General features: G+C 40.5%; 2 protein-coding genes across 12 annotated transcripts in view; both read left to right on the top strand.

The window, feature by feature from the left end:
* mki67 (marker of proliferation Ki-67) overlaps window positions 1–18,374 on the top strand; it is a 274,252-nt gene that overhangs the window by 127,721 nt on the left and 128,157 nt on the right.
* ptprea (protein tyrosine phosphatase receptor type Ea) overlaps window positions 1–18,374 on the top strand; it is a 259,188-nt gene that overhangs the window by 206,541 nt on the left and 34,273 nt on the right. For 3 of the 11 annotated variants that reach the window (XM_055646692.1, XM_055646691.1, XM_055646693.1), the window contains 6 exons: window positions 3,370–3,442; window positions 7,110–7,183; window positions 14,062–14,201; window positions 16,719–16,809; window positions 17,643–17,719; window positions 17,884–17,920. In XM_055646692.1, coding sequence (XP_055502667.1) covers window positions 3,370–3,442; window positions 7,110–7,183; window positions 14,062–14,201; window positions 16,719–16,809; window positions 17,643–17,719; window positions 17,884–17,920 — 492 coding nt within the window. The other 8 variants (XM_055646697.1, XM_055646694.1, XM_055646699.1 and 5 more) reach the window with 8 other exon arrangements.

Raw genomic sequence — 18,374 nt, 5'->3', positions numbered from 1 at the left:
GTTTATTCAACCTGTCCTGTGCTCGTTCCGCCAAGGCCTAATGGATCCCCCATCTAACCATTTAAAATCCCTTTCCCATTTCCATACTGGCCTTTCTGTCCTGGGCCTCCTCCATTGCCAGAGTGAGGCCACACGCAAACTGGAGCAGCGGCATCTCATACTCACTTGGATAGCTTGCAACCTAACGGTATGAACACTGAATTCTACAATTTTAGGTAACTAACCTACAAACCCTCCCTTCTCCCATCCCTTCCATTCCTTTACCCTGTGTCCCACCTGGATGCACACCAATTTATTGCCTCCCCCTCCCCTTCCACAATTATTCCTCTGGCTTCACAAGTCGCACCTCCTCTTTTTCTTATCTCACACCTTTTGCCTTTTCATCTCTGGCCCTTGTCCAACCATGTTCTCATCAACCCCCACCCCAAAACCTGGCCATTACTAGATTCCCTAATTCGGCTTTGATTGGGACCAAATGTGGTGGAAAAGGATTTGACTCACACTTTAGATGTTTTACGCAGTAATGACAGGAAGCATTAATAATTTAACATTATAATTCACAGAATGTAAACATGTGCAATTTTGAGTTTCACTGATTCCCATTCTGAACCAATTACTTTTCTAAATGATACCTTACAAGTAATTATATGTGTCTATGAAACATTAACCTCTGTGCCGTGTAACACAAACAGATTTTGTTTTACAGTGAACAAGTTGCTATATGCTGTGACATGTTTCACTGGGGTCCTTATCACAAGTTAGATTTCACCCTCAGAGAATTTGTTTTTGCAAGTTGGTGAAAGAAGTTTATTCATATTTTCTTTGTGTTCGAATTCAAATCAAATACATCAGGAGATTAGAGCGATGTGGTGTTGGGATTTATATTAATCAGCACAAAATGAGATTTAAACTAATATCAACAGCAGTGTTGGTTGTGCATTAATCATAATTTTCTCTGTCTTCCTTATTTTCATTAATGTACGAGAAGCATGTTACATAACAGAATACTTAATATCTAAAACTCTTTTCCAAAATGTCCTTTATAAATGTAAACTTGATGGATCAAATAGTTCTGGACTATGCAGTAAAAAAAGTAGTAAATAATCTTCCAAATGATATACCTGAGCCTAGAAATTCTAAAGAATGGCGCAATATTTGTGTTCATTGTGAAATGGAATTTTATAAATTCCAATGGAAACATGTCAGGACTTTTTGTTCCAAGCTGGACATTTACAGTGACTTACAAAGGCAGGCAACACCTCTTCTGGCATTGGTTATGCAAAATTGCTTGTAATCAGATGAATGGTCCACTCAAGCAACCTTTAATGGATAAATGCAGCCTACTCCAGTGAAATTTATTATGGGTTCGGCTTCACTTCACTTGGGGAACTTTGAGATGACCATCTTCTCTCTGGTAGGTTTATTTTCAGTGTCTTTTCCCCAAGTGCCTCCACCCACAACCCATTTCCAGCTCACCCTTGCTGCCATTGTCCCTTTCCCAACCAACCCTGCCTCGCGTTACACTGACATGTTTCTGATCATCTCTCCAATTTACCTCACTGATTATTTCCTGAACTGGCAACTCCATCCTCCAGCTGTCTATCTTTCCCTATGACTGTGCCATCCCTGTCTATCTTCCCTGCCCTCCCTCCCTCCATCCCTCCAACCCCAGGCGATTGTTTCACTCCTCTTCCCCCAATCCCGCAATCTTGCCAATCCTTTCTGTTGTTCCTAAATTAATTTCTTTGATGATCCCTCCTCTGTGCTACGGATCACAAAGGATAGCCCTTGCGTGACTTTTCTTATGGAAAGCCCATCACACTTTGCATCTTGGAGCTTACATGCGATTGAAAATCACCACCAAAGAATGCACGCAAACCACGAATTGGATCGGGGATCGCAGCACTTCCCAGAAAATAATGAGATCAGGGGGGCAGTTTTGCAAGAATGGCTGAGGCGAACAGGTAGCAGGAACAATGATATTGTTCCTCTGGGATCCACAGAAGAAAAGAAGATTGGTGGTCAGAATCTGCTAAAGAACATTAGTGGTTAGCTGTAGAATTTGTTCTGCTGTATACTGACAACACCAAAAATGTCACAATAACTCATGAGCCCTTGGAAAACCACGTGTAACATGAAATGACAGCAAGTTGGTTGCAAATCATGTTCGCAATTTTCATCTCAGCTCATTCCCACTTAAAAATGGAGTGACAGGAAAAGAAAAATTCCATATCCCGTCATCCATGGAATTCAGGAACCTTTTCTGAGCTCTGACAGTTGATCTGAGGAGCAGAGATACAAGTGTGTTCAGCATAAACATACATGGTTCAATGCGATTCTTGTTGCAAATCACTACCTGGTGATCACTGTGGGAATGTGTGTGCTTATAATCAGGACAAGGTGAAGGCCAAGGGGAGCGGGTAGGGCCGAAGATGTCCTGGTTGGGTTGCTCCTGGGCCTGGCCAAGCTGGCCATCCGTGAGTCACAGCGCGAGGTGGAAGAGGGCTCTGCCCGAGCCGGCTGCCTGCCACTTTTCCGGGGTGACGTCTGCGCCCGGGTGGTACTTGAGCGGTACTACGCCCTGTCCACGGGCACCCTGGGAGAATTCCGGGACCGATGGGCACCGCAGGGGGTTGAATGCATCCTGGAAAAGGAATAGCATAATTGTATAGTACTTTATTTAGTATAGTTGTTTGTCTTGCATTATGGTGGTGGGTTCTGTTTTGCTTTATTGTAGTGTAAATATTATTTTTAATAATTGGAATACATTTTTTGAATATAAAAAAAAGATGAAGACCAACGATGATGCCTGCAGCCAGATAGCCCACTGTGTGAGCTCACAAGGTGAACAGTCACGGTGGACAAACAATGTCACTTTGGGTTTCCTATATTCCAGTGGCAGACAATGTCTTCCGGCAAGGAGCAAATTGGGAAAGGATTTAAGGGCCTGTCCAACTTGGGCGTTATTTGCGCATCATTTACGCGACATCATTTACGACGCACGACGCAACATCATTTACGTGTCACGTGTGCGGTGCCCCAGGATTTGGGGATTCACAAAATCTTCCAAATGACATCCAAGTGGGACAGGCATTGGCTTTCACTCTTAAGCAACTAAATCGGGAAGCACAGAGACACAAGAACTGTAGGTACTGGTTTACATAAAAAGACTCAAAGTACTGGAGTATCTCAGGGGTTCAGACAGTAGATCAGAAGAACATGGATGTGATATTCTGGGTTTCAGCCCTTCTTCAGACTCAACGTATCAGGTTGGGGAATGTGTCAAGTTCTACACTTACTGAAAAAAAAACACATTGTGTGATTTTAATGCATCTAAACTTGCTTTCAAAAATGTTTATCTCTATTCAGATCCATACATTGCTGTATATGTGATCGTGCCGCTTGTGATAGTGATTTTAATCGGAACTGTTCTTTATCTGAGGTAAGTTTTGGATTTTTTTTTAAGTTACAATTTATGTGATTATCTGATGGAAATAATTTGCATCTTTTGGGCTAAGATTTTTTATGCAATCTAAATATTACGGCATATTACATGGCAATCTCATACTAAGCTCCCCATTGTAAACCATTAATGTTGTTTTTTAGTTTTATATAAAGTATATTGGGAAGGCATTATTCTCGCCTTTTTGCATTATTCTCACTAAATTTATCCTAATGTACATAGGGAAACTTATGCTTCCAGTACATTATCTGGCATTCTTCCACTTGCAGATACAATAGATTTTTTAAAAACTATATAGACCTAGAATATTTTATTTAAATGGACCAGCATTTTAATTAAAATTGAGTCAAAAATAATGACCAAATAATGAAATCATACTGAGTTAAGGGCCTGCCCACAGGCGATTTTTTAGGCCACTACAGGCAACCAGGCTGTCGCCACATGGTCACTGTGTTGTCGCCTGTATGGTCGTGAGTAGTCTCCTCAGTCGCCTCGAATCGTAGCGTCTTTCTGTTTGCCGCTGGATTTTGAACATGTCAGTCAGCGACAGTGGGTTTGACGCCAATGGGCGTAGCTTGACTTCTCCTGACGTAGGTGCTGTCGTAGTTGTCACCAGGTGACGTAGGTTGTCGCCGGTGACATAGGTTTTCGCCGGTGCTGCCCTTTGTTTGTTATTCAAGTAATGATTCTATTTCAAATTTTATGTTGAAGGGAGTTCCAGTTGCCGTTTTTTCAGCAACCTGCTACGACTAGGACAGTCTCCGGCAGTCGCCTAAAAGTAGCCTAAGTGGGACAGGCCCATAACTCCCTGGTGTGCCTTGGTCAGAACACAAATGTATCAATTCCATCCAGGGGCATAAGACTAGTGTCTCTGAAGCCTTTGGAGGTTGAGAGTAGCACTGAGATTTGACCGTCTCCTGCTTCCTCCTCAGAACAAAAAGGGAAGTAAAATAAAGGCTTGTCCATTTAAACAGTTTAGTCGGCATTTGAAAATGCCAGGTTGTTGTGAAATAAGAAATGAAGAGTATCAGACTTTGAAGTGGTCGTGGTCATTTAGCCCTATGTGCCGGGTCCAGTATGATCACGACTGATCTTTTACCACTGTGCCATCCCCTACTCTGATTATTTCCTTAATATCCAAAATCTATCAATCTCTTAATTGAATACACTTAGATAAGCCTCCATAGTCCTCTTGAGTGGAGAATTCCAAAGATTCACCACCGCCTGGGTGATGAAGTTCTCTCTCATCCCTGTCCCAATTTTTGAAAGTCAGGCACCTGGTTCTCGACACCTCAAGTGGAACCTCTTCCTTGCATCGCTTCTATCAATCCCTGTAGGAATGTAATACATTGTATTTTATTTTTCTTAACTCTGGACCATCATCTTAGTCTGCTTAATCTTTCCTGGTACAATAAACCTTGCATTCCTGGATTCAATCTAGTGAACCATCACGGCACTCCTTCAATTACAAATATTTTATGTGTAGGGAGACCAGATCTGTACATAATACTCCAGATTCAACATTTTTCTTTCATTTATAAAGATGTTCGGATAATCCTTGATCATTTTTCTCACTAGAATACTCTTGTATTTTATGTAATTTTGTTTCAATAAGTTGATCCTCTGGTGTGTTCTGAAATATTCCAATAATCAGTTTTGCTGCTTATTTTGAACACCATTTAAAGAGCTTTTTCCTTTAATCTAACGAGTATAGAAGTTGGGAGATCATGTTGCAGTTGTATAAGACGTTGGTGAGACCGCATTAGAATATTGTGTTCAGTGAAAGAGTCCAGTTCTGGGCACATTGTTATAGGAAAGATATTGTCAAGCTTGAAAGGGTTCAGAGAAGATTTACAAGGATGTTTCCAGGAGTAGGGGGTCTGAGCTATAGGGAGAGGTTGAGTAGCTGGGTCTCTATTCCTTGGAGCGCTGGAGGATTGGGGGTGATCTTATAGAGGTGTATAAAATCACGTGTAAAATTTTATCATATTATGATCATTATCTGCATGATAATAGTGATGTGAGTGTGCCATTGTGGCGGGTGGCGCCGCCAGCCCTCGCCAACAGCCTTTGTGTCCTTTCTACTGTTTTTATTATTTTAAGTATGTTCTAAAAGTTTGTTTCAATATTTCTTGGTTAATTTATGTGGGGGGTGGGTGGGGGAATAGGGGGGAATTTTTTTTTCAGTCACTTACCTCGACGGAGATGCGATTGTTCTCCGTGTCGCAACTCCGCCCTCCCTTTGCGGCCTAACAATGTAGAGTGGGGCGGCCTTTCCTGGAGACTTGCCCGGAGCATCAAGCCGTTGGCGCGGCGCGGACTTACCATCGCGGAGCCGAGGATCCTTTGCCGAGGATCGCCAGAAGAAGAGCTCCGACCGCGGGGCCTGTGGACTTTAACACCGTGAAGCCTGCGGTCTCCATTAAAAAGTGGCCGATTCGGGAGCTCCATGCTGCGGAGTGTTCCAATCTGTCTCGACGCCGGAGTTTTGATCATCCCGACGAGAGGGCTTGGACATCGGACCGTCGGCAATGGCAAGGGCGGAGGGTTCAAGGCCCCGACAAAGGGGAAGAAGACTGAACTTTATTGCCTTCCATCACAGTGAGGAATGTTGATTCCACTGCGGTGGATGTTTATGTTAAATTTATTTTATGTGTGTATTGTGTTCTTTTCACTTAGTATGGCTGTATGGGAACTCAAATTTCACTGTACCTTAGTTGGTTAAGTGACAATGAAAGCGAACTTGAACTTGGAGTGCAATAACCCACATGTGCTTGCATAGTTTTTCCACTGACGTGCAGAGATGCTGAAGATGTCCTGCGCCTGCATTTTTTTTTTTTTTTTTGTTGCTTATATTGTCTTTTGGCCGACGAAATGAAACAAACAGAAATAACCTACACCCTTAATGACTAATCAGAGGTACAGCGAAGCTGGGTTTAAAATTAAAATTAACATTCACCAAAAGGTGGAGCACTTCAAGCTACGTGTTCCCACAGACTAGGAAATGCAAAAATTCAACGCCCAACCCACCAATTCAAACACTGGTGCTGCTGATAAGGTCCCAGGAGGGTGCAGTGAAGCTGTCTGGAGGAAACTGGCTTTTGCAGCACCGAAGACAGAAATAATTTGTACGTGACAGACCAGAATTCCAAAAGGTTACTGCTTCTTTCACGGGGGTAACGCGTGTTAGCACAACTTATTCTAAGTTGCTTGTGGAGACTTGCTTCCTATCTCAGTTCAATTACTCATTTCCTTTTCTGCAGGTTGAACCTCGGCTGGGCCTAACAGACAAATTTCAAACTTTATTTCTTTAGCATGCATCTTAGAGCAACAGGGTTTATTTTGTTAGTCTCTTTCCATAGGTCAATGTGTAAATATATTTTACAGTTTACATCTACTAACTCTCTGAGAGGTGCATTTGTTCTAAACCTACGGTTGAAATTTACTTTCATTTGTATCCAGCCACCGCATTAAAAGGGTCTAGGTATATCCATTGTTAATTAAATGGTTACACCTAGTGTATTCAGTGTATGAATTTAATTAATGTGTTACAAAATAAATCATGTTAAAATTGCTTTAAAACAAATGTCTGTTAATAAAGTCGGAATTAGCTGCAAATATGTTTACGGTTTATGTGTTTCTTAAGATTGAAAAGAAGAAGAAAAGAAGTTGTCATTGGAGGCGAGAAGAAGATTCCAAATGGTATTTTAGAAGAACAAGGTAATTGGAGTTTATTTCTGGTTTAAATACAAAATATAAACAGGAAACATTTTGTGGTAATTTTGTTTATCAGCAGTTAAACATAAACCTATAGTTTAGGAAGAGGCCTTTCTCCGAAACTGAAAATCAGCCCTTTCATCATGATGAAACAACTTCTGATCCAAAACTGTAACATTTTCTTTATATTAGTATATACAGGTGTGCCTGATGTTTGATACCAGCTTTTGTTTTCTTAAATTTGCTTCAGTTTACATTGTGAGTTTGGTTCTCTATCTGTATTTAGAATATATAATAAGTAATGTTAGAGTATAAGTAATGTTAGAGTATAAAAAATGTTAGAGTACAAGTTATGCACAGTGTAACCCTTGTGTGTCAAACCACAGACGATTGGCCTGCAATCGTATTTTACAAGCCTTACTGTGCATTTCCTACGCCTAGTTAATCAAGTAAACCGCACAAAATATGTGCCTTTACAAGCAAGTGATGTTACTTTGTGAAATGCATTCTGTTTTGAAGCTTCTGCACAAGTTTTAAATGACCATAGTGTAGAAATTCAAATACAGAGCACGTGTCAGGAGGTTGTTGTCGAGTGTGAAATCGATTGCACGATGTGATCTTATCCCCATAGTTCTTGAGACACATAATGTGATCTTCGATCACCCACTTGGCAGTACAAACATGCTCATACATAGCACAGATCATGCGAGGAGCACATCCATCTATGGACAGAACCCAATTGCTGACTTGCCAGCGAGAGGAAATCACAGAAATATTAAGCAGATTTGGTGTGGACGTGCACAAGAATGGAAGATTTTACACCCAAGCTATTGAAAGGATCATTATTTGAATCACATAAAAGTTACCGTATAGAAAGAGGCATTCAACTCTTCGCATCAATGCTGATTCCCTCCAGAGTACCTATCCAATTCCACCTACTGCCTAAAAAACCTGCCCAAGGGATCTTCTTCTAGCTTTGCCCCTTAAAGCAACAGCCACTAGTCTTTGATATATCCATCCTGAGAAAAGAAGGGGCATCACAGTGGTGCAGCGGTTGAGTTGCTGCCTTACAGCATCAGAGACTTGACTACAGGTACTGTCTGTACGTTCTCCCTGTGACCACGTGGTTTTTCTCCGGGTGTTCCGGTTTCCTCCCACATTCCAAATAGGTTTGTAGTTTAATTGGTGAGAACTAATGTACAGGTGATTGCTGGTCATCAGAGACTCGGTGGAACAGGGGCACGTTTCCATGATGTATCTATCAACTAAATTAAATGGCCACGAGGTGATGAATATTTCGTTTAGTTTAGAGTTACCGTGCAGAACCAGGCCCTTCGGCCCGCCAATTCCACGCCGACCAGTGATCCCCGCATATTAACGTTATCCTACATACATTATGAATCATTTTCAATTATACCAAGCCAATTTACCTGTATGTCTTTGGAGTGTGGGAGGAAACCAAAGGTCTCGGAGAAAACCCACGTGGTCATGGGGGAATGTACAAACTTCGTAGAGACCGCACCCATAGTCGGGATCGAACCCGGGTCTGCGGTGCTGCAAGCGCTGTAAGGCAACAACTCTACCACTGTTCCACCCTGCTGCCCATGTGCTGATTATAATTTTACAAAATTCCTACAGATTTGAGAACTGTTTGCACAGACAAAAAGGTAGAAAATGTAACCCTCATCATTTCAGAAAGGAAATCGAGCAAAAACAGTTGACAAAAACTGGTTGCATAACTTCAATGGCAGAGGAAATACTGGATCAATAATTAAGGAAGTGGCAACTGGGCACTTAGAAGGGAATAGTAGGATTGTGACTTATCAACGACAATATATGAAACTAAACTGATAAGCAACGCAGTTGTGGAACTAGTACAGCTGCTACCTCACAGCTCCATTAACCAGAATGGCCTTGTGGAGTTGTCTCATTATCCTGGTAACCACAAAGGTTTCTTACAGAAACTTAGTTTTCATGAAATCTCAAACATATGTGAATTGGCCACAGTTGTTTAGGTGGGTGATAGAATCTGAAGGGAAGTTGATGGAAATGTGGGGAGAATAAAATGGTATTTGTGTCAAAGGGTGAGTGATGTTCGGCACAAACTTGGTGGGCCAAAAGGCCATGTGGTATTATTCTATGTGCAGGAAGGAACTGCAGATGCTGGTTTACACTGAAGATAGACACAAACTGTTGGACTAACTCGGTGGGACTGGCAGCCTCTGTAGAGAAAAGGAATGGGTGATGTTTCGGGTCGGTACACTTCTTCAGATTCTATGCTTGATAATGTTTGATAAATCTCAGAGTTTTTTGATGTGGTAGCAGAATAGATAGCAATGAACTGGTGATTAGGTGGGATTTAAGGAAGTCTTTGTTAAGGTAATGAACAAGGGGTTATAAAACTAAATTAGAGCATTTGAGCATTCACAGACCATTTGGAAGATAATAAAGAAAACACAAGATATTCTCACTCCTAAATGGTTAATCCCTTATTTCCAGTGTGACCTCTGGTTCTACCCTAGCCAGGAGAAACACCATTCCTGGATCTACCCTATAAGAATTTTTAGAAATTAAAAGATAAAAGATTGCAACTGGGGGTGGGGGGGGGAGCAAGAGCTAGCAAACAACAGATGGATTCAGGCGATGATACAGGTCAAGTATCCCTGTAGGAATTTTATACATTTATACATTTCACATTCTGATACAAATACATTTTATTTAATCTAAATGGGCCATATTTTTTAAATCTAATTCGAAATTTTAATTAAAATTGATTCTAAAAGAATTATTAAAGAGAGAACATGTGTTGAGTTACTCTCCGTTGCTTCGTGGTCGTAACATAAAGGTCTTCATTTCAAGTACATCTTAAAACAAAGGAGGCATGAGACCAGTGTCCCTGAAGCCTTTGGAGGTTCAGAATAACAATAAAATTTGCTCCTCTTGGGACCTAAAGCATTTAAAAAAGCTCTATTAGTGTAAAATAAGAATACAAGAACATCAGAAATGTAAGCAAAAGTAGGTATTTTGGCTCCTTGTGCCTCTTCTACCATTCAATTAGATTATGGCTGATCTTTCATCACATTACCATGCACGAGTTCATATCTAGAATATTGTCTGTTCTCTCCCCGCCATGAAAGGATTCGCATTTGATAGAGATGTTCACTGCACTGATTCCTTGATTGAAGGGCTTGTTATTGGAGTAGAGATTAAGCATCATGTCAAAGATTGGATGTGAAAAGAGAGCTAGAATACAGTTGCTGCTTAAGTGATCTCCAAACTGATGATTGTCAGGATTATTTTCTACAAGTGAGCTTCTCTCGTCTCTAAAAGTTGCTGCCATTGGGATGATCTCACTGTGTATATGTTAGTGTGTGTGTATGTGTTTGTGTGTGGTCTACATGGTTTGAGAGTTGTTAATGTATCAGTCAGCATTGGTAAGTTGCAAACAGTGAACCAGAATTCTGAAATGACTCTCGTTCAACAGTCACTAATGCAGCTTTAATTTGCACTAATTGTTCTGCCCTTTATCCATTCTCTGTGCACATTGATAGCTTGATTGCAATTGTGTACAGTCTTTTCTTTGATTGGATAGCACACAAACAAAAGCTTTTCACTGTACCTCAGTATGTGTGACAATAAGAGTCTAAACTAAACTAAAATAAATTAAACTAACAATCTAAACCATCATGATTTGCATCTCTGAAGTACATAAATGTACTGCTCAGTACAATTTCATCATATATTTTTTATGAGCTTACAAATTTCAATCTATATGAAACTTAATTCATGAATACTAACTGATTTATAGAGGAAAGGACAGAGTCGTACGATGAGATCCTTAAATTAACATGAATGATTAAAAGTTGTATTTTCTTATTTTCCTCCCAATAAGATTAATGCAAAATTTCTCTTACCATGGTTTTTGTTAGGGCTATATTTCATGTAATTGATGTCAGTGAATATATTGTATAAATGTGACCGAGATCAAATTAACATTTTATTACACACTTTATAGGCTTGTGACAAAAATTAAACTTTTCAGAGAAAAAGATGATGAAATCATCATATCCCTACTAATAAAATCTTTCATTTTATTTCATTGCTCAGTCTCGTGGGAAAAATCATAAAAGTTTAATTGACACTACCAAACTCAGATCCAATCTTGACGTTCTTTTGAGGCAAGAATAACTATCATACTAAATTAAGGATTCTACAAAGGGCATGCTTTTACAGTTAAAATTGTAATATTAATTAGATGTTGCTGGCAATGAGCTCTGCAATCACATTGCCCAGGTTTTGACCTCTTTAATTATTCTTGAATTTTCAATGTTGTGATCTATCCAGCAACACTTGGAGCTGGTTGAAATAATTGTAGCAGTCTTTTTTTTTTATTTCTTCCCTCCGTTCAAAGGTATTTGACACTCTTCCCAAGCTGTCTAATAACCCAGGTAGGCAGTCGGTGCCTTTGTCTGCGGGCTTCCCTAAATGATAATTAGGTGTCATGTGTAGACAGCTTTGGATTTGAACTCTTTGCTTACCTTCTACAAAGGTATAGCCTAATTTGGAACTCACTGCATGTGGATTTATTGACGGGACGTCCCTCATTGTCAAAACCAGGCACTGGATTAGCACCAGCAATGGCAGGTCTGCATTGCCACTGATATATTTGGTTAGATTCAGATCTGTTTAAACTGGCTTGCCAAAGTAACTATGAAGAACAATTCTCACATAGCAGATATACCCTGAATTCAGCAAAAGCCAGTCCAACTATATCCCCCAATTTGTATTTCTCGTTAAGTCAGTCCACCAACTCCTGTCCTTAATTTAGCAGGACCACATTTCACGCGGAAAAATGAAAGAAAATGTTATCCTTTTCACTTCACATAAAGCTTTAGTCAATGTGTTCAAGAAGGAACTGCAGATACTGGAAAATCGAAGGTACACAAAAATGCTGGAGAAACTCCTCAGTCTGAAGAAGGGTTTCGGCCCGAAACGTTACCTATTTCCATCGCTCCATAGATGCTGCTGCACCCGCTGAGTTTCTCCAGCATTTTGGTGTACCTAAGCTTTAGCAAATGGTGACTTCATCATGGAGCTCACTAAATGTACTAAAGTGAGGGAAACTGCCAATGTCAACACGCACCTCATGGTTGGCATTTAGTGCACATTAGGTTGTGCCAATAATCATTTCTGGGTCAATTAGTGACCCTTGAGAAATTGCAAGAGTATTTCTGGGCCATGATACATCTGAGCACAGCTGACCTTTGCCCGGTTTCAGGTGTGCGTCTAATGGCATCATCCAGGACACAGCAGACATTTACACAAATGCGGATGGAAGTTTGATGGTATAAATGCGACCCATTTTCCCCTCACAATAAACAATGAGCAAACCCTGCAGCAAGAGGCCTCGCAGGGGCATAGACATATTCCTCACAAACTGCCACTCATTTTTCTGCGCTCCAATTGAGTACGTAGGGTTCACTGGCACTTCTACACAACGCACCACAGTCCAAGGTGCTGTGATCCTTGACTCCATTCTGAGGCGACATCATGCACTGATTCAGGAAGTCCCATGTTGATTTTTCCCCTCACTACTCGGCAGTTTTTTTATGGTACTGGAATGTGGCTGCTAAGGGGGCTGCCCTTTAATATCTAACTTGATTTCCCAGGATCAACATGGAGTTACTGTGACAAATGTACGCACTGCAAGTACATGCTATTGGAAACAATTCAGACAGGTCAAAGCATCTGATTGTGTGGGAAGGAATTTGGATGCTAGTTTAAACCGAAGATAGACACCAAATGCTGTAGTAACTTAGCGGGACAGGCAACATCACTGGATGGAAGGAGTGGGTGACGTTTTGGATCGAGACCCTTCTTCAGACTGATGTCAGGGGAGAGGGAGATACATAGATAAGAAAGATGAAAAACCAGGCTAAAGGGGATGAAGTTCAAGGCAAATGTAGAATAGATCATTATTAGCTGGGAGAAGTTAACAACAAAGCAAAAACAAATAGGAAGATCACAATAAAACCACCTGATTCTCTGATTCGAGATAAAAGTAATCCTGATGATTTTTTAAATCAAAATTTTTAATGATTTCGCACTTAATTTGTGGGTCACTTAATTGGGTGCTGTACTACTGTGATACCCACTCAACGCACCAATAAATGTGTACTTTAATTTTAAGACAGTGATGTGTACCATCAAATACAAATAAAATAGTAAGATTAATTGAGAACTTACCAGTTTGAAATTTGATCTTTATTTTATGAGGCGTTACGATGAGGGATTATGTGCCCTCCGCTCCCAGCTATTCATTAAGGTCATCTGGTAGTCTTCTAGTCTTCTTTCATCTTACTATTATACTTCAGTCACTATTATCTGTGATTTCATACAGCTGCTTTGAAGATTGACGCACGTGCGGCTGTACAGGGTTCTTCACGTAATCACTCACGTGACTCCGAAGTAAAATAGGTCGGTATTGCACTGAGCTCCATATACTCAATGTACAGGGACTGGAATTCCCCATCGAAGGATATGTCTTTATGAATGATGGAAGTCTATACTTGAGTCAAGTGTGGATATTTTTCTGACTTTAAACTCCTACAGGTACCCTTTCACATATACTGTAAGTAAACCAAATGGAAAATTCAGCCTGAACTGCCAACTTTATGTTAAAAAGTCCAAAGAGATGTGCAGTCAAATTTATGCTAACCGCAGCATAAACTCAAAAAGTTACTCCTAATGTGTTATTGGTTAATGTATCCATTTTGATTCTGCTTTTTGTTATGTGACTAAAATGAACTTTGATATATTAATACTTACCCTTGTGTTTGATACCTTACGTGAAACTTATTTTCATTCAATTTCTCACCAAGCAGAGCAACAGACTGTGATGCTACTTAACAGGTCGCCCACAGTTTCGAAGAGGTACCCACCTATTCCACTCGAAGCTTTGGAACATGAAGTCCAGAAACGCTCAGCTGATGAGGGCAAACTCTTTCGGGAGGAGTTCAATGTGAGTCCTTATTTGATTCTTTGATAAACTGAAAGAACTGCAGACTCAGTGGATCTTGGCTCCAGCCTGGAATGCCGCAAGCACAGAGAACAGCTTGTAATTTTCCATATCTTGTTTCCTCAGTTGACAGGAAGTTTTGCTCAAAGTTAGTTTACCTCTAAGATTTTCCATTAAACTGTGGAAATTGTTTAGAAATCCAGTTTCAAGCGGTGAAAATGACTGCTGCACCAAAACATTTACCTTTTGAAGAACTGAGGTATTAGCTTGTTTGTGAGTGAGTGTGAACGTGAGTGTGAGCCCATAGGTTTATCATATGGAGAGTTCTCGATCGCACTATTTTGTTCAGTAAAACCACCTAAAGCAGGGTGAGATATTTGTTTAGAGAAAAATCCACTGGGTGAATATTTACCATCCATACATCTCTGTATACATCTTTTCACATATTCTTATGGTATAGAAAGCAATTCTGTTACTCACTTTTCCATTAATTTGCCTGTAAAGTATTCTCTCTCGCATGACCAGAAGCTTCACCCCGATTCTCCGGCCATTAGACCTAGACTGGGGATGGTTAATGTTGACAAATTCATCCACAAACTGCATGTGAGAGGAAATAGGAACACCTAGAAATAGACAACGCATTCACGGAGAGAACGTGCAAACTCCACACAGACACCGCTGGTGGTCTGATTGTATCTGGGTCACTGGAGCCTTGAAAAAGTAGTACTACCCGCTGTACCACTGTGTTGAGTTGCCAACTAAGGAGAAAATAGGACTAAGTATTCTGTAAGGAAACAAAACATAAATAAAGAAAATACACAAATTACCTTAATTAACTTTTCTCCTTTTTAGTCATGGAATTATCATTTCAATTCAATTATTCTAAGGTAGACAAAAATGCTGGAGAAACTCAGCAGGTGAGGCAGAATCCATGGAGAGAAGGAATAGACTAAGTTTTGGGTCGAGACCCTTCTTCAGACTGATGTTGGGAGGGGTGGCGATGGAAAAAAAGAAAGGAAGAGGCGGATACAGTAGGCTTGTAGGAGAGCTGGGAAGGAGGAGGGGAAGAAGGGAGAAAGCAAGGACTATCTGAAATTGGAGGAGTCAATATTCATACCGCTGGGTTGTAAACTACCCAAGCGAATTATGAGGTGCTGTTCCTCCAATTTGCGGTGGGACTCACTCTGGCCTTGGAGGAGGCCCAGGACAGAAAGGTCAGATTCGGAATGGGAGGGGGAGTTGAAGTGCTGAGCCACCGCGAGATTAGGTTGAATAGTGCGAACTGAGCGGACGTGTTGGGCGAAGCGATCGCCAAGCCTGCACTTGGTGTCGCCGAAGTTCCTTTGCTTTGCATTGTTAAATATCAATAATTATTCATGTCGTTAAAAAATTAAATGAATGAGTTAGTTGTGTTTGCCGAAGGTGATGACTGTGGGAACAGTACAAAGCTGGCCTGGAATTGGGCCAAGCCAACCAGGGAGCTGAGGCACACGTGCCACACAAGTGTCCTAAATGGGTGCCATCGGGATTGACGGTTATTAAATCAGCAAAACAATGACATAAATCTCCAGATGAACTTTGTCTTGACAGACTAGGCTGATGGTGGCTCCACCAAGTGGAGCGCTGTTAGGCCTCCACTCTAGAAGCATGGTAAATGGCCGAATGCCCTGTCCCATTGTTTTGAGTCTGCAAGGATTTTGAGTGGGATTTTCAGAGCATGAAAACCTCACCCTGCTAAAACTGGGCAGTACTGTTTCACACCTTTTCACCATAATTAGTTTGATTACAAACAAGGTTTTGAGTAGCTCAATACTAAAAGCACAATAATGTTTGCATAATTTTTTGCAGCAGATAAATTGCGAATGGATTCTTGAATGACAGTAAATTTGTAGTAAAGTACAGTTGTGATGATTATAATTCCAGGTACCATGTACAGAGTAATTCAGCCAACTAAAGGGCCTGTCCCACTTTCACGACCTAATTCACAACCTTTTTCACTAGTGGACATTTTTCATCAGGCTAGAAAAAACGCCCCGACCTACTTGATGCCACGAGTACCTACGACTAGCTTCACGACCTGCTGCGACCTAATTACGACCTCCTACGACCTCGTGACGACCATGCTGCGAGTATGAGTCAAGGGCAAACTCGGCAGAGGTCGTGAATCAGGTCGTGAAAGTGGGACAGGCCCTTAAGTCTGCTGCCAGGTCACAGTACAATCCAATTTTTCAACAAGCCATTCTCCCTCTCACCTTCTGAAATGTCGTATCATCCACCTACATTAGGCACAATTTATGTAGGCAAATAAATGACTCTCTATCAACCAGCACATTGAGAAAAAGTTGGCGTGCTGGAGGTAAACACCCACCCTCCCCCGCCATCATGTGGAAGACACTCAAACTCCACACTGACAGCAGCCGAGATGTGCGTTAAATTCGGGTTGCTGGAGTTGTGAGGCAGCATCATTACCAGATGCTCAGCATTGTCCTGTCCATCTAATCTTTGCCCGTTTTTCCACAGTCTCTGCCAATTGGAACATCACTAGCACGTTGTGAAACAGCAAATAAAGAAGAGAATAAAGACAAAAACCGATACCCCAACATCCTGCCAGGTAAAGTTATTTCCTTTTATCTCTCGTTACAGTTAGATATGCGTACTGCTTAGGACTAATGGAATTAAGGGATATGGGGAGAAAGCAGGAACTGGGTACTGATTTTAGATGATCAGCCATGATCATATTGAATGGCTATTGAATGACCTGCACCTGTTTTCTATGTTTCTATGTATCACAGAACATTCTTACATTCTGCCCGTTACACATGGTATTGTGAAAATATAGAGTATATCCGTGCGTATGGTTAGGATCTCTGTTGAGATATGAATCAATTAATGTACAATGAGAAATGTGAAAGAGGTGATATTAAGTGTCTCTCGCTGCGTTGATTTACATGCGTAGAAAGGATTAAGAATGATTATTAGGAACTAACGCACATGTTGAAGATATTTGGCAAAGAAGATATGTACTTTCCTTGTTTATATGTGGTCTTGCTGAAGATGCTTGATAGATTAAATATACTGGACAGGTTCACACTGGTTGCGTTTACCTTCCATGGCCTTGTGCAGTTGTTATATTTCTGTTACCTAAGGATTTAAAAATTATAGTGGATGCAGGATATTAAACACACTGAAATGTTGACTCAATCACGAGTTCTGTCTGAAGTGGAATATGTAGCAAATTTATGCTACAAGAGATGAGGGATAAATTCATCAATCCATGCTGATCAGGAGAGCACATCTGATGTACTGTTTGTGATTGTATTTTGTGGAGCAGTTTGCATCGATTCATTTGGCAACTGTTTGGAGTTGTTTTATATCATTATAACATTCATTCATTTTTGGCTGTTTAATACCATTGACAATATTGATTTGTAAACTTTCTTCCAGATGACAATTTCAGAGTGACTTTGACAGCTATAGATGGGGTGTCAGGCTCAGATTACATTAACGCCTCATACGTTGATGTAAGTGCTCATTTATTTTATTAAACCAGTTACAATGTATTTCAATGTAATCGGCATATTGGAAAAAAGTCTACAATAAATGAAGAAAACTTACATGATGTGTGTACATGGAAGGCCGAAGTATCATAGGATTTTGATCACAAACATTGATTTTCCACCCTTAGGGTTTTAAAGTGAAGAATAAATTCATAGCAGCTCAAGGTAAGCTTTGGTTATATAATTTGTTATTTTTTTCTCATATAAATCATTGATAGGTGCAGTAATTGGAGCATTATAAATTTTAGATGACTGATAATAATTGGTTTTAGGAACAGGAGATGATAAACACAACGGATGCAATGTTAGGAACTGTGAACCCATTCATTCACTAGGGATCAGTATTATTGCATCTCAATACATATTATATCACGTTGTGACGTTTGATGCCGTATCAATGCCATTTTGATTAATGGTCAATGGATTAATAACCACATACTGACAATAAGCCATGTCCACTGACCTTTACAACACCACCTGCTCCCATCCTTTCGTGTCCGGCAGAGGGGAAAACGCTTAAATTATATTTGCATCTTTCGTATAAATGAAGTAGAAAGTGCAGCTGCAATAAATCTATTCACACGAGCAGACTTTCATGGATGAGCTCATAATACTGCTT

Source organism: Leucoraja erinacea, chromosome 15, assembly GCF_028641065.1.
Source record: "Leucoraja erinacea ecotype New England chromosome 15, Leri_hhj_1, whole genome shotgun sequence".
Lineage (NCBI taxonomy): Eukaryota > Metazoa > Chordata > Chondrichthyes > Rajiformes > Rajidae > Leucoraja > Leucoraja erinaceus.
Note: the sequence above shows the minus strand (reverse complement) of the source record. Positions and strands in the feature narration are given on the sequence as shown.